Here is a 20,739-nt window from a genome sequence, read left to right as displayed (position 1 = left end):
TGCTGAAGTTGCTATGTTTTAATCATCAGTGATTAAAGACTAAGAAACTGGAAGTATGCATGGCAGTGCACAGCTGAACAGGGCTTGGGGCGCTCGCTGGGAGGAGCAGTATTTGGTTCCTCTGCCAGCTATTAGTGTATTAAATAACCACTGCAGGGATGAGAGTCCAGATCTTTGCTCTCCCGAGCCATAATGTTAAATCACTCAGCCCGAGTTGTCTCTGTTGTCTCTGCCTGGCCCCATCAATGTCTGATTATGCCATCTGGGGCCTGACAGGCCCAGCCTCAACAGGAGAGACTGAACCGATCCTCCTCCCTTCCAGATAGCCTAGGGTCCAAGGTGTGCCAGTACCTGAAGGAAGGGTGTGTGTGGGGCAAAAAGCTTTCTGTGCTCAGGACCAAAACAAATCGGGGTTTCAGCAGGCTTGGTTACGGCCCTTGGTGCAGAAGGTAGAAGGGGGCTTCCCCCCTGTCCTGTTGTTTTCGGTGCTCCTTTGCACATGCTCCTTTGTGTACTCCTTTGAGGTACACAGCGGGATACCAAATTCATTCATTAGGACAGGGTGCAGATATGGCCCCAAAACTGTCTGTTCCTAAAAGGACTTAAGACGTGTCATAAAGCCTGGGTATTTATAAATTCCCCCCAAACTTCCATATTATCCTTTTAGGCTTTTTAAGGGCTTTTTCTTCAATATAGAAGCATTAGCCTCATTGTAACAAAGACACTAAGTTAACTGTTATTTTTACAGGGATGTAAAAAATGATATATTCCTGAACCTGTCTAAAACTTGCCTAAAATAATACTTTTTCTGTACCCAGAGTGGTGTATTCTCAGGACATGATGTAGTCAGGTGTACATGCTCTTTTGGCACTCTTTGGGACTATTCCACATAATTCACTTGTAGTTTTGACATCCGTGAGTGATGCACCTTTCCCACACTTATGTTGAAACAACATTAATATCATTCCAGCATGTATTTTGCATCTTGCAGACATGCTCAAAGCTTTTATTTAAGGTTACAAAATGTTGTACAGCGTAAGCCCCTGCAGCTATCTGTTTATAATAGGGTTAGTTCTCACTTGGGTGGCATGGTCTTTGTCTCAAGTTCAGATTTTTTATTCGCATGTTGCTTTATTTTATTTAATATATATATATATATTTGCCATTTGCTGAAATTATTTACTTGCTCATTTTAAAAGCAGGTGATTTTGTAGAGCTCCAATGCCTCTGTGGTACTGGTTAAAGATTTAAGATTTACTACAGGGATAATACAGAGTGCTGTTATGAACATTATAGAAGCGTATGAAGCATTGGTCAGTTCATAAATCCTAAACAGTTATTGTTTACATAGAGGTACTGCATGTAAGGTGTTTTTCCTAAAATATTCCTAAAACCTTCCTTAGATCTTAATTTGCTTCCCAAGCTCGCACGAGTTGAGTGTCAAAAGGGCAGGCAAGAGAAAAATTCTTGTCTGTACTTTTCTGCCCCTCATCCCTTCGAGCTTGTGAGAGAGATGCTTTCCAGGGAAACCTGGGAGCTCTTTTGTGCCTACTGAAAACTTGTACCTTTTACAGCCCCTCCCTGGCTGATGGCCTTGTAAACCTGCCTTGAAGGACAAGCAAGTGCCCTGCCCCCATTTTACAGATGGCTTAACAGATGTTGGCAAGTGTCATTAGAAACAGAGCTCAGGATTAAGTGTTTGTCTGCAGCATAGCCCTAAAATGCCCCTTATTCATAGCCAGGTGGCCTGGCAGAACAGTCTCATCATGGTCAGATGCCTGCTCATGCTGCCTGAAACTGGGGGGTCCCACCCAGGCCAGGGAGCAGGAACTGGGAGCTGCACCCTCCTCAGTCACAGGAGCACCACTGCTCTCAGGTATGCCACCTGCTCCAGTATCAGCAGCCCTCCCCTGCTTCTGGGAAGGTTTGGTCAGCCTATTTGGGTCTGCTGCCAGTTATCCTGGTTAGCCAGGGCCTGCAGCCTTTGCAGGGTTTTCTTCAAACAAACAAGTTAGAAAACCTTATTTTAAAAGTTACTTGAAAAGACTAGTCACAAAGTCAGGTAGAGAATAGCTAGGCAATACTTGATTAGAGGCTCTCTGAGAAATACTAATTCAGCTCACTTGCACTGCTTTTTCTACTCATCTCCTTACGCCAGTCAGGGGACAGCATGGGAGGTGAATAATATGAAGTCTATGAAGAGTAATGATGTTCCTTGGCTATAGTTGCAACCCACATAAAAATTCATAGCATTCAAATGTAATGGCAGGCAGGAATAGCATAATTTATGCCTACAAGGATGACATTGGGATTGCACAGGACGTGTTTACTGTGATATCTCCCAAAGTTTTCATATTGGCATTGGCAGCCTGGCATTTTCTGATTTATTATTGTGCATGCAGTCTGTACATATGAAATGCCCGTGTTTTCCCTGTTGGTTAATAGGTTGGCTTATGGTAGTGATTTGCAATGTTACAGGCAAGGGAGGATGTGATCCACATGCTGAAGACAGAGAAAACCAAACCTGAAGTTTTAGAAGCTCATTATGGATCTGCAGCTCCAGAGAATGTTCTCCGAGTGCTACACAGGGACGCCATCCTTGCCCAGGAAAAGTCCATAGGGGAAGATGTCTATGAGAAACCAATTTCAGAGGTAATAACTTGATTTCTGTCATTATGCTTATGCAAAGGGAATCCTAACTGGAAGCGAGACTTCACATATTTTGGATTTGTGCAAAGCATGCAAGAGGATAACACAGCATTCATACAAATGATGAGAAATCAAAGAAAAATTTAATATTCTTGTTCACTCAACTGCAGAATAAATTGGAAGCAAAGTCACTGGGTTTGATCACAGAAAATAAAGAGCTCGTATGCTCCTTAGGGCTGGTGCTGTTAAGCAAGAACAAAATCTTCAGGTATTACATTTCTGGTTTTTAAATTCCTTTCAATTATAGGCTCTAACCTCTACTGCTTACAGCACTGGTAAGCACTTGTTGATTGTCTTGGCATACCAGACCACTATCATGTGGTAGTTAGCAGAGATTGACCATATTTATGGAATAGTAAATCTGTGATCCTTTTACATCACTTAAACTCTAGGATTGCAAAGTCAGTTCAGCCCCTAAAGGAGAACTGTAGGCCTTGATCCTTTGCTTTAAAATCTAAGTATTAAATGAATGTAGGATAGACCTAGGAATGTCTGAGGCCAGCGTGAGTGACAAAATAAGCAGCCACTGCTCATGTTTATAGATTAGTAACAGTCCAGGGCATGGAGAAAGAACACGCAATAACATACAGTATAATATACTGTAGTGCCTCCCTAAATCTTCATAATTCCTCCTATTAGAACATTTAATTTTTTCACCAGGAATTGTGTCTACCACAGGCTATCTTTATACTGTGTATTCTCATTGAAGTGGCTTTTGCAATTTTGGGGATGGTAGTAAATAAGGAAAGCTAACATTAGCATGTTGGAGCATGCATGAAATACTGTTGAACAAGATTAAAAGAGCTTAGCAGGGTTCTGTCTAAAGAAGCTGATAATTCGATGGGAACCTCAGTGGAAAACTTTGTCATGTGCAGTCCACTGGGGTTATGTTGGAGCTAAAATAGGATGGTGATAAAATTTCATAAGTGCAAAAGATCTGCTCTTGAAGTAGTTCAAGGCTGAACCCAGCCTGGCTCCTTTATAAAATGCAATGATTGACTTTGACTGTCAGAGTCAACTTCTGGAGGGCAAGTCACTGTGGCCCTCCTGCTCTTATCTCCCTCAGTTTGCAGAGACACCTGGTGAAACAGCAACTGCCCACTGCAGCTGGGGCTAAGGAAGATGCAATTCTCACAGGGTAAGGGCTGGGGGTGGCAGAGCAGGAGGCAGGCAAGCAGAGAAGTGCCAGGGCTGTGGGCTGCTTCATCAGGGAGGATGGAGTTTGTCATCTGCTCCCAATAAACAGTGAAAGAAGCAACATGAATAGCCATGGTGGCTTTGAGTGCCCTGGCAACTTCTCAGACACGCTTCCCTGGAGAAATATCTGTCAAAAACAGGCTCTGGGGAAAACTCTAAGGCTTATAATGAATTGTATTTGGTAATGTAAAACTGAGTCTACACTGAATCTAAATAGTTCAAGATTTTGTATCTCAGCAGTCCTACAGGTGCATTGAAGATGCATAACTCATATTTCAGTCTAGAGCTTACACCTTACACTCCGCATGTAGGTGCCTAGTCCCCATCTAGGTACATGAACTCAGGCTCCAAGGGGCTGAGGACATGTATCCTGCCCTGGCATTTGCTAGAGATTTTCCTGTGTGAAATGAGGAAAGTGTGCACAGCACTTTGCCAGAGAGGAAATTCTGCACTGGAACCATATTATTTGTTTACCCTAAAACTAAGTGAAGTTCTGTCCTTTGTGTATCTGAGAACTGTGCAAATGTTCATTGCACACATGCTGTCCAAGGAAATCATTACTTCTACAGGACAGTTACTCTTATTTCTAGTCACTGCTTTATGTAAAGCCCAAGACATAAAACTGTGGGACTCACATTGACCAAACACAACATTGTTGGTTAATAAATCAGATGAAGTAAGCAAGGAGACCTTTAAAACAGTCTATTCTTTCCTACATCCAGCTGGACAGACTTGAAGAAAAGCAGAGAGAGACATATCGGCGCATGCTGGAACAGCTCCTGTTGGCAGAAAAGTGCCATCGCCGCACAGTTTATGAGCTAGAAAATGAGAAACATAAACATACAGATTACATGAACAAGAGCGATGACTTTACCAACCTCTTGGAACAAGAGCGGGAGAGGTGAGTATCCAAGATGGTGCAAAGAGTATCCCTGGTATCCCAGAGCTTGTCAGTTCAGCAGTGACATGGTCTGATATTTTCTGTGTTTAAATGACAGTAAACTCGTGTGTAAACCATTTGTAAATGTCGTTTCACTCATGTTACTAGTAAGCACATTACTGTGCAAGTCTAGAGCTGGAGGAATACCATCGAATGTTCGTATAGTGTGAATTAAGAAACAAATTTGTTTTGAATTACTCATGCCCATTTTGGGTTCACCTCCGGGCAGCTTTTGATCAGATGATATTTATGTTGGCTACGTTTGAGGCTGGCTTGCTTAGCTAAGTGCCGCATTTCATGAAGGATGGGGCACTGTTTGTCACAGCAGGAGGACAGAGTAAGGAAAACCACAACACACATTAGGATACTGGCACACAAGTGGTAGGGATTTTGCCACGCCCTTCACATTTAGGCTTGCAAAGTCACAATCCATTTGCATTATTTTTCATATTTTTGGACACATATGCCTCAGGCAAGTTCTGTGTTCCCCTGGAAGAAATTATTTTCATGTTTTATAAAACTTGCCCCGCCTGCAATGGACTATCTGCAGTGTTTATCTCACAGGCTTATATGCTCCAGGCTTTTTTCTTCAAGTGTTTGTTCTCCTTGTGGGAGTAATTTGTTCTCTGAGGCTCTAAGAAAACAAAAAGCACCTACCGCAGGTGAAGAATGAGCACTTGCGAACAGCCTCAGTTTTTCAAAGTGGAATTTTCATGCTCATACCAAACTGCTTGAAATCAATCCACGACTTTTTAAAAAAAGCTCTGAGAAAAATACGTAAGGCAAGTTCAAAGAAGAAATGCTTTTGAGGAAACCACAGTCTGGTGGCAGACATTTGCAAAAAGCCAGGAGCTAAATTGTTCAGTGTATTTCCTGAGCGCAGTTCAGTGCCAGCTTTGAGTAGGTGGCACATGAGCTAGAGTGACCATATTTCCTTGTTTAATAACGGCTGGTTTTCTGTCTTCTATTTTACTGGGTTGATTGGAAAACTTTAAAGGACAAAAATGTTTCTGGATCTTAGCAATTTGAATCTTTTAGCAGAAAATTAAAAAAAAATTGTTGTATTTCCAAGGAGCAATTTCACATCTGATTCTCATAGATGCCATTTTTTCTCTATGTAGAATATCCATGTATGTGTGGACATGCAGGCAACTAAAATGTTACAAAAGTAAAAGTGGTATTAAAATACCATTTACATTTGTCCTTATGTTTTATATTCACTTTAATTTGACAGTTGTTGCCTTCTTATTATTCCAGATCAATTCATGAAGGCCACTAAGTAGCCTAAGATTATGACCTGTTTTGTACAGACTTCTTTCAATGAACTGATTGAAAAACTTTCTGTCTCACATTACTACCACTGAAATACGAAGTCCTATCTCTGTGGGTGTTTTCTCATACTCTTCCTGCTCTTTTGTGTCTTTTAAACTTCAGGTTTTCTTCATTCTAAAAGTTCTGGAAAAACAGCTATAAAAAAAGAAGCATTTGAATTTGAACTTCTATTGAAAGCAGATCTGTCAGAGCAACTAAATCCCCTGGCTTTAGTCGCCAGTGCCTCTGTACTGGTTGGTTGCAGGGGAAGAACTGCAGTGCTGAAGCCCTTTTGATTTATATTGAGTGACACGAGAAACCTGATGTTTGCTATTTAATCCACTTTGTTTGTCTAAGGCACTAATGAGAAAATTCATTTCAAGTTTAGTAGTGACCAAGCAGGGAGAACATGGCATGTAGCTAAACATAGAAAACCAGGCATGCACGTCTGTCCCTCTTCAAGGTCCTCATCCTAGATCACTGGCAAAACAGATTAGCAAAATCAGGACGGGCTGGAAACCATTCATTACTGTATAGTCTTAAATGATCTCAACACCTCATCTTCATTTGCTAAGTGCACATGAAACTGAGGCTGCAGCCACATCTTTGTAGGTTCGTTTGAAGTAGTATCGTTTGAGGGCTGTATATTCATGGCAAAAGAGAAAGTGATAGGATGACTTCTCAGGAAAGCTCCGCAGCGGTAATCAGCAATAGATTTTTGTTAAAAAGAAGGAGTTTGTACTGGAAAGATGAAATTGCGATAGATTAGGACATACAAAAAAACCTTCCATATTCACTTAATCTGCATATTTGGACAGAGAACTGACCTGCCCAAAGGCATTTTTCAGGGTCCTGCATAAGCATTCTTGTTTTATAAGTACCACTATATATAATGTGTTTTACTGTGGTGCTTTGAGGCCTGGCAGTTATTTTATTAAAAGCTGAACAGACATGTAGTCTCCATGAAAAAGAAAAGGGACACCAAGGTGAACTTTGCCCGTCAGCACCTCTGCTGCGCTCGCAGTTATAATGTTAATGAGACAGGGTGAGCCAGAGGAAGAACAGTCCTGTGGGACAGCCATCTCATAGCAGTCTGGTACAATGAGAGCAACAATAACGTGTGTCCTGAATCGAAGTAAGTCATGTAATTTCTTTCCTCACAGTATTTTACCCATCTTTCCTAACCATTGTTGTCCACACCAACTTTTAAAGGCCACATTTGCTTTTGCTGCTCTGTGAAAGTCTGAACAAGATAAAAAAGGAGATTCTTTAAAAGCAGAAATATGCCTCAGTTCTAATGTATTTCTAGCACTCTTCTAATGTATTTACTTTGGAATTTTTTTTTACACACACCTTCATACATTATCTCTAACCCATCCACAGCAACATGATATGGAAGTAAACAGGCCCTATGATGGAGCAATTATTAGGCCAGCCTTGCACAGGAAGGAATGAACAGGAAAACAAGATTTGTCAAGAATAACTATGCATGAAAAAAAAGATAAAATTGTACACAGGATATTCAAAATGTAGGCACCTAGGAGGGGTACATGGAGAAAACTGGAGGGCCTGACTGTTGGTGTTGGCTCTGCAACACCAAGTGCAACTAAGCTGTAGAGAGGTCATGGAAAAGGTTTGCATGTCACAGGAAGAGAGTAGTGACAACTCTTCGCCAGACGGAGATGAAAGAAATCTAGTACTTTTAGTGGAAGGTGCTTCTACAGACATGGTGGCTGTGCAAAATTCCATATGGTATGCTATAATAATATCTAAAATGGGAATGTTTTGAAAGTTAGGGACATTTTCTGTTCTTACCTTTTGACCAACATTCCCATATTCCACACTTGCCCATCTCAGCTGCTGTTCCTGTAACATCAAGTTTTCCTTGGGCATCTCCCACCCTGGAAGTGCAAAAGCAGCCATCTTTCTGGAGCCTCCTGATGAGGCTGAGGAATAAGGAGAAGAGCTGGAGGCCCCTGGGCCCCTTCAGAGACTGTTGGTGGCAGACGGTGGGGTAAGGAGTCTCTGGTCTGGCAGATGGAGAATGAGGGCTCTGACTGGAGTTGCACTGGCAACTGATCTTTAGAATCAAACATAAACTTTTTTATTTGATTAGCTGGACTTTTTCTTCTGGTGGCAAAGGGGAGAGCTCTGTGTAATCTCTGCACTGCTTCAACCTCTCAATCGACCTAGGAGATGAGACTTAAAATCCTGACATTTTTAGAGGTGCTAATCTCTGAACAATTTGTCTTGTATTCTTCTTTTAATCCCGTTCGTTGACAGCACATTTTGCTGCTATTAAAAGCACTGGAAAAATCCCATTGATTTTAATGGTTCAGGAACAGCCTTGTGGTGAGAACCACTGAGCCAGACCTGCACGACAGAGGGTAGAAATAGTCTGAAAGCCTTCAAAAATGGGGGGAGGAGAGAGTTTCTTTCATATGCATGGGACGTGGTTTGCCGAACAGAGGGTGCGATGTGGCAGAAAGGCTTTGTCAGAGCTTGCGAAGGGAGATCTGTGCAACTGCTTTGTGAGTAATTTGATCAATTCCAGCACAATCCCTGGGACTGCTGAGACTCTTTTACCCCACCACAAAACATGTCAGTAAATATACACCTAGTCTCTAATGTAAGTATTGTCTGAAAGCATTGATATAATGTTTAGTCACATTTTATTGTAAGACTTTATTCACTGAAGTGATGAGGATTTAAAATCGGCTCTTGCTTCAAATTATTCTTTACAACCACAGTGACAGTGTTCCCAGTGCACTGAAGCATTTCGCATTTTCCTCAAAGGCAAGGCTGGTGATTCAGTCTGTACTTCCTAAGCAGTGCCCTGCTAAATCTGGTTTTAGTTAAACCCTCTTTTTGAAGTACATGGCCATAATTAGATCTGCTTAGAGGAGACAGCAGGACTGTGACCCCAGATCTTTCCTCCACAAAGTTTCCTTTCAGTCTTTGCGTAAAATTGTCTCCTCTCTGCCTCCCCCATCACAGCACCCCCAGCAAGGAATGCACTGGCAAGTCCCTCAGAGGTCTGTGATAATACATTCCTCTCAGCTTTGGTCATCCTGGCACCAAGATGCTCTTGGCTGCTCTGCTAGTGATGTAATTCTGGGCCCGCATCACCTGCAAAGGAAACTGATCTGCGAGCAATAAAGCACACAGCCATCTTGAAACAAAAAAGGGAGTGTTAATGTTAGCAAGTTTTCAAAATCTTTTTTTCCCCCCTTTTTGCATTTCTGCTTTTATTACCAGAGCTCTTCTTCCTTTTCCCACGAAACGGCAGCACCGAGCCTTTCACTGGGAAGTGCTTGCTGTGTTTCCCTTTATTTCATGGACCCAAGCAAGTGTGAAGGCTGGAGTGAGACATAGCTTGGAGATTTTGTGTATGTTACCTTTCCAGTTTGCATTCTCTCTTAATTTTTGTGGAGACTGTAAAATAAAGAAGCTGGCAGGAAGACAGCAGGACAGAATATCCATCAATTACTTGTTTAGAGAAAAATCAAGCCAAAAGTATGAAGTGTTCAGAGCTAATAAATCTCTGTGATTTACCAGTTTAAGGCAAATTCTGTGGTAAGAATAGCCCCATACAGAGATCCTGGAGGTGAAGCATATGGTGCAAACATATAACACAGATTTTGGCCTGTAAATGTGTAATCTGTTGGTGATTCCTTTAAAGTCTGGAGATTAAGTTACTTTACAGAAAGTTTTTTGCTTCCCCCCTTCCCCCCTCCCAAGAGTTCTTAGCCATATTTGTACTCCAGCTTTTTTCTCATATGGTGATTGTTTCTGTGTCCTGGTTTCCAAACTGTGACCCAAAAAAAGGAAAATCCAGCCCAATGGGACTGTGGGAATTCACTATTGCCTACAGTAGTTACTCATCGAATTGCACATTACTGGCCAAAGTAGATCACTGAGTCACTCTCTGTTTACTTTTCAGTAAGTGTATCTCTAAACTTTTAATCTTACATTGTAGAAGACAAGGACAAGAACACAGTTTTTGTTCTTTTCTTTTAGGCTGACATGCTATCTGTATGGTTTGGAAACACTGGATATTTTCTGTCAATGTAACACATTCACAGGATCACAGATCACAAACTCTGTAGTAGTCTATTAAAAGAAATAAATGAAAAAACCTGGAAATGACAAATACAATTTCTGCACAGTTAAGTAAATCTGAAGGTCATCTATTTCGCAGGTGCTGTTTAACAGCTTTAGCTGACTGGAAGGAAGCGACTGCTCAGAGTTTATGTTTTAACTAATGAATCTGGTCCCTAGATTCAACAAACCTGCTCCAAAGGTAATTTAAAAATGAGGGAACAGACAGCCACATCTGACTGCAGAGAAACAATATGAAAGTATTGCAAGTTTTACAGAATGTGAGGCTTGCCACGGCTGGGACTAATCCAAATCCAACTCTTCACACTTGGATAGTCATCAAAACTGTCCAGTCTTTCAGTCATTTCTGGGATTATATAAAACGGCATCATGTGTTGTTTCAGCTATTCTTCCAAAACTATTTCTAAGTAGGCATAGGCTTCACAGCCCTTGAGAGAGAATTATTATACAAAACTATATGTAGTTCATTATTCCTACCAAGTCTGCTTGCTAAAATCATCAATTCAAATGTTTCCAGGGTCAGCCGGGGGGAAAAAATTACTTCATTCAAAATCTGCTCACGAACCCGAACTCTGTCCAGGGTGCAATAGGTAAAAATTTTAACATTTAAGAGGCCTTTGGCATGTTTCAGAATTATTATACTACTGAAATAAATATCAGTTCCCAGCTCTACTGAGGCCGTCTTTCTAAGTTGTCATTTTTTAGGCAAAGAAAACAAGAACTGAATCAGGGTCATGTAGGGTTTTTTAGGGAAAATTGCTTTCTCATTCAGAAAGATTAGAAACAGGTTTCAATTGAAGTGCCAGGTTTCAGTGAATTTCTTAAAAATTTAGAGAGATGCCACTTACTTGCATCTATAAATATATGCTAATAAGCACTTAAACTTGAATATCTTGGATATTTGCTTTATGCTTACATGGAAGTTCACCTGTACGGAGATGAAAAGAGTGATTAGCGAACAATATGACTTACTATTTTGATTAATGCTCTAAAAATATTCAAGACGTGTTTTATATGGTCAGATAACTTCCACTAAGTTGTGTGAAGAACCTCAAGATTTCATCTGTCTAGGGAGGTTATTCTGACTCATTGAGCCTACATAGAAGCTTTCCTAACCCTAAACAGCTGTAATGCTTTTCTATCTTCTTTCCCAAAAAGTGTGTTAAGTTGTGCATATCTTCTCATTCCTGCAGTAGCTCTACCAGCAGAGTTTTATATTTGCATCATTTTGGTTTCCATTTCTTTTTAAGGGTTATATGTAGAAAAATTTTAAGGCAGAAGAAAAAACCCAGGGGGTGCAGAAATCAAAACTAAATGTTCTTGTGAAATTTGCCAAAGCTTGTGCAAATGTGAGGGGGCAGAAATGCAGAACACAAAATGTATAATTCAGCACATATTTGTATACGCCTGTGATTATAATATTGTGTTGCCATAGTTAGTGTTTTGAGTAATTATTATAAATGTCATGAAAGACAATCTGATGACTTAATTCAAAAAACTTTATCAAATAACCCTGTGATTATGCTGTCCATGTGGACCATGGGAGACTTTCAATCCTCCCATCAACCTGTCAGGATCCAAACTTACCTCTCTGAGGAGGCCTTCTTGGTCATGTCATTGGATCTCTTGCGGTCTCTGTTCCCACTCTCCCCAGGTAAAATTGTCCCACTTCTGCATGTCACTTACTTACATATTTTTTGAGTTATTTTCACTGAAGAGGTGAAAAATCTTCTTGTAGGTCAGTGCCTGGGTATTCAAATTCCCTCAGACACAGGAATTCACTGGTCCAGGTCTCTCCATCTTCCAAAAAGCAGGAAGTTTTCACCTGTTGGTTTGGTAAATAGTGCCAAGGTATGGTCCTCTCTATCTGTTGCTTTTCTGAAAATGATGAAGATGGAAATTAAATTACTTATTCAAGATCAACAAATGTTTCACTGAAATTCACATGAAACTTCTTTACTTTTTACTCAAAAAAGAAAGAAAAATAAAGTGTCTTTTTCTTTCTTTGATAATTACTTATTGAATTTTTGGTTCAGCTCTGAAACTGAAAAATCAATTACTCACACAGCTCTGTTATCCAGCTGCTTATGTTAGGGAATGATTAATGGTAACATAGCTGAATATGTAACGCCCTAATGAGAAAAGATAAAGAAATGAGCAGAAAATGAGGCTAAATTATAGTAGAGTGACAGCAGTGCTCTTCTGATGATAACAGTTATGTCATAGGTGAAAAAGAATCTCTTGGCGACAAGTGTGTATATCACAGGATGAAAGTTCCTGTACAATTCCATGTAAAATGTTTATTTTCAGAGAAACTGAAAAGGGATAGATGTATTCTCTTTCATCTTTAAATATCAGGCTGTTCCTAGATGACTTAACTTGGTTTAAAATGATGCATAGCTTTCAACATTTTTTCATTTTGCATATTACTGGCTAGGATACAAATCTGGTTTCCAAAAACAATAGGGGCAAAACAGTGTCCATACTGATGAAAGGCAGGATAGGGCACTGCTGCCTGCAGTTGTTGCACAGCTCACACTCGGTGGGCCATGCTAATCCTACCATGGAGAAGAGTGCGTCCTAGTCTGACTGGCTCTTGTCCTCCCCCAACAGAACAAGTGCTGCTGTTGGTCCAACTTGCTTTTGGTGGCAAGCACGATTGCTTTGTGCCCATCATTAACACACTGAGTTCTCCACGTACAGCTTCTTCAGGTCTTAAGACATAACTAATCTGTAAAAATGCCAACCTGATGCTGGATTTTATAAGCACAAAGCTGGCATTGTTGCAATTCCTTTGAAGTTAGTAGAGCTCTTCTTGACTAATGGGATTAATGAGAGTCAGGGATACAACTCTGAAACTGTTAAAACAGTGTGTGTATTGTACCTGTAGAAGTATATCTATGCATATATAAATGTATTACATACAGCAATTTCTTAAGTGGAGTTTCTTAAGCTCCTGGATAAGAGTTTGGTCTCCAGCAAAATAATTTATCAACAATGTTTATTTCCCGTTTGATTCTATTTTTATATAACTTCTATATGCCAGGATGCATAAGCCCTGCAGTTATTCAGATGGCAACACAGACAGGGCAGAAAGAAATTTTAAGGCAAGCAGAGGCAAGAAGAGCAGATTCTAATTCACACTTAGTGTATGAAACTGGCCTAGTTTCTCCTCGCTTGCTCTCCATCTGCGTACATGTATTTTCCCTGCCCTTTCCTTCAGCTGTCCAAATGTGCAATGGGCTGGCAGCTATGACATAATCTTGGAAAAGGGGAGTGCAAGCTGGAATGGCTTCAGGCTAAGGAGAGAAATAAAACCAAGTATGCCACTCCCTGGGCAAGTAATGCAGCTCACAGGTGCTGGTGCAAGAGGCAGTCCCCTTGCAAGTCTTCCTTCAGATAGAAGCAGCTATGGCTCCCATTCTTGTGTGATGGCTGTGGTCAGCCCATGTCTCCATGGTCCCCAGATGAAGCCCCTCACCGCTGTGTGTGTAAAGACATGTATTTCATGAGGCCCAAATAACCTCAGGTAGAGAGTGATGTTCGTCTCAGGCAACATGATGGGACTCTCAAGGATGTGCAACATCCAAGATACAAGATCTTCAAGATACAGATCTTCCTAAAAATCAGATTTATATGTGTGTTGGTTTTTCTATCTTTCCCTTTTAAAATTCTTCATTAATTGCGTTCCACAAGTCTATGTGTCTTTTTTGTATCCTGTATAAGCAACAAGTAGGAGGTTAAAACAGCAGGCTCAAATCCTGGGAGAGTCTATCTCCTGGGTGAGTGCTGTGGGGTGTACAGTGGGGACAGTCTCTTCTATAAATGCGTCTCAATAGACACAAATCTAAAGCAAGCAGCAAACCTAAGAATGCACAATTGTGGTGGATTTTGTTGTTTGTTTCTTTGGGGGAAGGAGGTGTCCATTTATGCTGCACCTCCAGAAAACTAAAGCACTAGCAAAAGTGAGGTTGTGATATGGCTGTGGTGGGCAGGTGGGTGTTCCCTTGTGTTCAGGGCAAGAGCTGAGGCTTCTGGCATGAAAATTAACGAAATAAATACCTTCATAGCTTTTCAGACTGACAGTTGGGACACAGTATATTAAAATGTGGTGTGACTGCCAAGATTACTTAGTGCTGGTGTTGTTAAAATCTATCAGTCTTTCTTTAGTTCATAAAATCAGCTGCTAACTGCTCTTTTACAGCATTTGAGGATTCATACATAGATATGCCAATTATATTTGCCAAATCACTGAATATGGTGCTCATAGGAAGTCATATTTAAAATCAAGAAGGAATCTTCGTAAGATTATTTATTTTTCTGTGCTTTTATAGATGTGTATTATTTTATCCTTGTGTCAAGCTGTAACTGAGGTGGCAAAGTATGATATAAGCCACTGCACACATAGCCTGTATTTCTAAGAAAATCTGAGACCCTGCATTGAGAGAGATGGAGTTTTAATACCGACTCCACTTGAGCAGACTCTTGCTCTCAAGCTGCATTGCTGTCGTACAGCTGTGTGAGCTTTTCCATGCTTGACTAGCCCCATGCGTGCAATTATATGAATGATGCTACTTCCTAAATCCAAATTTTAAAACTCTTCACTGTTATTTTTTTAACACTTTGCCATATTTGAAACCCTGTCATGGTGACTCCAGACACCATCACGTGTGTTGCTTGTAGCTAAAAGAAAGCAGCAATTCTGCAGAGCCTGCTTTCTCTTGTTTTTTCCTGCCCACTTGCTTTATTCACTCTACCAAATACATTTTTTCACTGGTGTAGCACATGGGAAGCAGTGAGGTGGACGTTTAGTTTTAAGTGAAGGACTCAGGTGCCTGTTGATCCCAGTCAGTCACTGGATCACCTTGCTTTAAGGAGGTGTCAGTAAGAAGCACAAAAGAAAAGGAAGTCCAGAAAAGGTCATCAGGAGTTAAAGCAATGGAGCAAGAGCTGAACTGATAGAACTGGAAGGTAAAGGACAAAGAATAGCAAAGAGGCATGTTTAGGTCAAGGCGTGGCAGATGCAAAGCAAAGAATATGGGAAGTGAATCTGAATTATGAGATTAATAAGAACAGAGGAAGTGGTGAGGGGAACTAGCTGTTGGCAAAAAGTAGAGCACTGTAGAGCCTTCCAGGTGGATGACAGAGAGAAGAAAGATGGTAAAGAGATGCAGATGGAAGAGAGCCTGAGCTGCAAGCAGAAAAAGACATATATAGAAAAATACAGCAAAAATGAAGCAGAAGCCATCATACTGGTGATGCTGCTTGATGCAATACAGCACAGGCACTGGGACTTCCCAGAACTTGTTTGCACCAATGGATGATACACTTTAGGGAAAAAAGTAATTCTGCTTTGATTTTCAGTTTCCAGGAAGGGAATATTCAGCACTGTTCTTTATGAGCTACTTATTGGGACACCTAAAAATGTGACTCTTACCTCTAGATGAAGTATTTTTGTTCTATAAACCCACATTCAGAGAAGTCAGGTGTGGGGAAGGCAGCAGAAGGTGCAACAGCAGACAGCCAGCTGCCAACAGAAAAGCAACACATGGGTGAAAATCAGTCAGGCTTAATTCATGGCCAAGACACTGCCAAAAGACCAAGTCTCTCCTCGTAAGCTGAGAACAAACATGGCTCTCCCTGCTCTCAAAGCCTCAAGGTCACTCTTCCACATGAACATCTAGCAAATCGAAAGTGAGCAATTTAGAAAATCAAGCGTGGAGACCAGATAGGTGAAGATGGCATTTGTGGATGCTCTCATAAAGCATGGATAAATGAAGCAACCAATGCCAAAATTGGCATGTCCACAGGGGGCAGCAAGGAACCGTCCTGCCATGTGCACTTACTTCTCTGAGGTCCTGGACACCTCCTCCCCTGGCTCCAGAGATGCTTTGGTCGAAGGGCCACAGCCTGTTTCTATTACACTGTTGGTGCTTGTTCACAAAGCAATAATCAAATCATACTTTAAAAGAGTATCCTTGATGTAGACAGGTCCTACTTCAGCTGTAATCACTTTTACTTCAGGGAGCCCCACCAGTATTGGAGATACTGAGCTTTCCCAGATATCAGAAGGATACACACAGGCGTTAAGAAAGAAAAAAAAACAGATGGGGGGAAAAAGCGGAAAGGAAAACAAAGCCAGAAATACTTTTGTTAAACTTTTCAATCCTGCTTCCATAAAAGACAGCAGATCCTAACAGGGCAATTTTCATGCTGCAAAAAGAAAAAAGAATTTAAAATCTAGGCAGCATGACTTACTTAGAAAGACCTGAGGAGTAATAAAAAAGCCTGTGTGCAAATGCGTGTGTGTGCTTGCACAGTTTCTGTAACAGTTGCATGAACAACCTGTTTTAAATAAGACCAAAGGTGAACAAAGCCGGTTGTCAGTGCAGCTCACCAAATGAAGTTTTTTAGTGTGCATGACGTATGCCATATAAAATGCATTGCCTGAGATATAACAGCACAGAGTCCAACTTGAAGTCTCCTTCTCAGACTTTTCCTACAAAGTCATGTTTCAAGAATTTACTGTATTTATCTCCATTATTTATTTGTCTCCAAAAGGCCTGATGGATCACCCTGTTCACTAGATCTTCAGCAGCAAATTAAAATCAGCCTCTCCCCTCTCCCAGTAACCAAAGTGTTCATGTTCTGTCAAGATGCTACTGAATTCATTAATATCTGTTATGTTCAGAGTATGCAACTGGCTAAGTAGAAAGTGAAGGACAGGTCTGACTTACCAAATGAAGTAAGAAACCCACCAAAATAATGATGGAAGATTTGCAGTGCTTTGGAAGTGTTTTGAACAAAAAATTTAAGTCTGGCAAACAACACAGCATACTTTTTTCATGTATGTTAGTAAACACAAATTTAGGAAAAGTTTTGTTTTGCGCAAACAGAAATATTTGGCCTTTTCATAACATGTTAGAGAAGTTGGAAAAGGGTGCGAGTGCTGCCTTTGCTCTAAATGTTACATGTGTTTCTTCATTGAAGATAAGAGCCAACAGAGAGCAGGACAGGTTACAAAGCCCTCTTTACAGGGAATTTTATAATCAGGCAATCATCTGTTAGAAGTCTGAAGATCAACAAGAAGAATCCACTGCTGTGCAGAGGTTAGCAAGTTTTTAAAGAGAGCAACTTATCGAAGAAATGCGTAGTCTATTAGCACATCATTAAGTATTTAAACCAATTCCATCCTATGCTTCCCAGTTACTCTCCTCTACAGCAGACAACTGTGACAGATACACAGTACAATTTCTGACTTTGAGAGTTGAGCCAGAATTTGGGATTCCTATCTATTCCCTCCCCTGCTTTTATTTCTTGGTGTTTGTCTTATCTGGTCTTACAAAGTTGCAAGTGCTGCTTTACTCAGGAATGTGTTTCTTGGAATACTTCATCACAATGAAAGCATAAACACCAAGATTCATGAAATTCTGGAGAGCAAGTTAGATTTTCCCAGCCTTTGATGTGACTTACAAGTGAAGCCACTCTTGAGAAATAATGATACATGGAGTACCTTTACCATAGAATCATAGAATGGTTTGGGTTGGAAGGGACCTTAAAGATCATCTAGTTCCAACCCCACTGCCATGGGCATGGCACCTTCCACTAAACCAGGTTGCTCAAAGCCCCATCCAATCTGGTCTTGAACACTGCCAGGGATGGGGCATCCACAGCTTCTCTGGGCAACCTGTGACAGTGTCTCACCACCCTCATAGTGAAGAATCTTTTCCTAATTTCTAACCTAAATCTGCCCTCTTTCAGTTTGAAGCCATTCCCCCTTGTCCTGTCATTACATGGCCTTGGAAAAAGTCCCTCTCCAGCTTTCTTGTAGCCCCTTTAGGTACTGGAAGGCTGCTATAATGTCTCCGCAGGCATTCTCTCCCCCAGGCTGAACAAGCCCAACTCTCTCAGCCTGTCTTTACAGGAGAGGTGCTCCAGTCCTCTGATCACCTGCATGGCCCCCCTCTGAAATCGCTCAAACAAGTCCACATCCTTCTTACAGTGAGGGCCCCAGAGCTGGATGCAGTACTGCAGTGGGGTCTCATGAGAGTGGAATAGAGGGGGAGAATCACCTCCCTCGGCCTGCTCGTCATGCTTAGTGTTTGGACTTCATGAGACAGTGATCCCTTCTGGCCTGGACCCCCAGTGTCCCCTCCCTTCCTCATGTCATATCTTTACAAAGCTGACTGCTATAAACTCACAGTTGCTTTCTTAATAGAAGAATTAGGATCCTCCTTACATCCCTGAAATTTCTGCTGAGATGAGACCATGAAAACACAGATGAGGAAACATGTGTGGCTTGCAGTTCCAGCCTGGCCCAAGCATGGCATCCCAGACAAAAAATGAGCCACAGTAGATATGAGGGGACATCTAGGAGGGTTGTGGACTTGGGAAAGGTGGGGGTTAGAAATAGAGTACAGAGATGAGGAGGAGCCTGGGACTGAATGGTGGGTGCGGTGGGACTGGGATGAGCTGTGCAACAAGATCATAGCCAGCCAGGATGGGGTGTGTGACCAGATGCCCATGGGATGGGGTGTGTGACCAGAGACAGCACTGCCAGAGAGGCAGAGCCTTATTCTCAGCTGCTTGTCTCAAACCTGTCTGTCAGCAGATAGTTTCCAAACTTGCTTGCAATGTGCTTTATGCCTTTTTGGTATCAAAGTGCCTTAAGGCTGACAACACGCTATTGCTATAAATTATTTTGTTGACTCAGAGTGCAGACTTTTATGCAGGCAATCTGAAAGATCTAAACTCTTCTGACAATCTCCCTAAGTGCCAATATAATGCCACATCATTAAATTTTGATGGTGGATATCTGTTTTAGTGTTTGCCATTGTGCATGCCATTTCCTCTTTTTTAAAGAATATGTCCTGCTCTCCCAGAACAGTTCCTAGGATTGCAAAGGATACAGTAAGTGCAGAAGTGGAGTAAGCAGAACATTTGTCTGCTCGATGCATGTGATCATTTGTAACTGCAGGATCAAACACAAGTTTTGTACAGAAACTTTTCCTCTGACACTGGAAAAATAGAAACATACTGAGATGCATCAGCTTTGCACACAGGAAGCAACAATTTCTCTGTAGGACCCCAACTCCATCTTTTGGAAAGTATTTAGTAAATGAAGTAGGGGAATATGAAGAGGGAGAAAATGATTAAGGCTGGTATACGTTTCCCTGGAAAATGTGACTCTACCCGTTGAGTTTGTGTGACTGATTTCCTACATGGCACTAGTTAAGTCATGTGAAGCTTATTTACATGGGTTGTGAATGTTTTTTACTCTAAGACTGATTCTCAATTTGGGAAGCTTGTTGGAGATCTGGGCTCTGACATGGAGGAGTCTGAAGCATCCACTCTTGGGCTGGCTGCAAATGGGGCTGTGACCTGAGCGCCCGCAGCACCCAGGCTGCAGCGCTCTGAAAACCACTTCCTGTGCACCTCAGAGCAGGTGTCCCAGCCAAACCCTAGTCCCTTTGTGCTTCTATCTCCCACCCAGAAATGAATAATTCTGTTCTCAGAAGAGTCTTAAGAACGTGTGGTAAATAGGGCCTTAAATAAAAAGCATAAAATCAATCATAAAGCCCTTGCTTTTCAAATGAGCACTGTCCAGCCTGTATGCTGAATGAGGTGAGAGGCATAAGGGAAAATAAAAGAACACAAAATTAGATACTTTCTTAAGATGTAAACACAGACTGGTCCATTTTTGTGTGTAATATTTGACATGATACACTTTCAGTGGTTTGGGTATTACAAGCTTCTTAAGAAAAGAGGAAGGCGAATAGGAAGGGGAGAAGGGAAAGGGGAAAGAACAGTTGAAGCAGAAAAGGAGAAAGAGAAAGGGAAGGGAAAGGGAGCAGTGGGTTCTAGTTCCCTTTGTAAAGACTGAAAAAGTGACTGTGGGCAATCTAGGGAATCATTAGGCAAATAGGAGGAATCCCCAGATTCTTTTATGTTGGTTTGGGAACAAAAGGGCTGACTTACGACTTCTTTAAACAGGGAGCTAGCAGAGTGGTGCTTTTCAGATCTCACAAAGACCTTCAGTTAGCCTCGCTACTGTGCATGAATTTTCAAAACCAAATATGCACGTATATTAAATCCACAGGGGATTTTCATGGCATGTAGTCATGCCATTACCAACTGATTTTAAGATCAGCCAGTGCTTACCGACAGCGGTACTGTCACTTCAAACACCAGGAAGACAAGAGAAAAGCAATGTGAACTTCTCTTGAGTCAGAGGAACGAACTAGCAACTCGGGCTGGGGAGCATCGCTTTTGTGCATCCCAGCTCAGCTACGCGACAGCAATTCACAAGGGTTCCCGGTGACCAAATTATTACTCCTTAATCGCTAACGTATAAACTGTAAACCCGGAGGGGTCTGTCAATAATCAACTCCGGGGAAGCGACACTGAAAGGAAGCGCTGGCAGAACCGAGCCACCGAGTCACTTCAACCCCTTCCACCCC

The 20,739-nt window shown here is 41.5% G+C and overlaps 1 protein-coding gene across 1 annotated transcript in view; it reads left to right on the top strand.

Moving 5' to 3' along the window:
• The window catches only part of LOC104409635 (filamin-A-interacting protein 1-like), a gene marked incomplete at its 3' end in the record, with an annotated part of 64,087 nt that extends 59,246 nt beyond the window's left edge, over nucleotides 1-4,841 (top strand). Inside the window, 2 exon segments of the mRNA XM_010019557.1 lie at nucleotides 2,479-2,652; nucleotides 4,629-4,841. Of these exon segments, the coding sequence (XP_010017859.1) occupies nucleotides 2,479-2,652; nucleotides 4,629-4,841 (387 nt within the window).
• Between the last annotated feature and the right edge of the window lie 15,898 nt (nucleotides 4,842-20,739).

The sequence above is a fragment of the Nestor notabilis genome, unplaced genomic scaffold (genome assembly GCF_000696875.1).
Source record: "Nestor notabilis isolate BGI_N333 unplaced genomic scaffold, ASM69687v1 scaffold15018, whole genome shotgun sequence".
Lineage (NCBI taxonomy): Eukaryota > Metazoa > Chordata > Aves > Psittaciformes > Psittacidae > Nestor > Nestor notabilis.
This window is presented reverse-complemented; position numbering and strand designations above follow the sequence as displayed.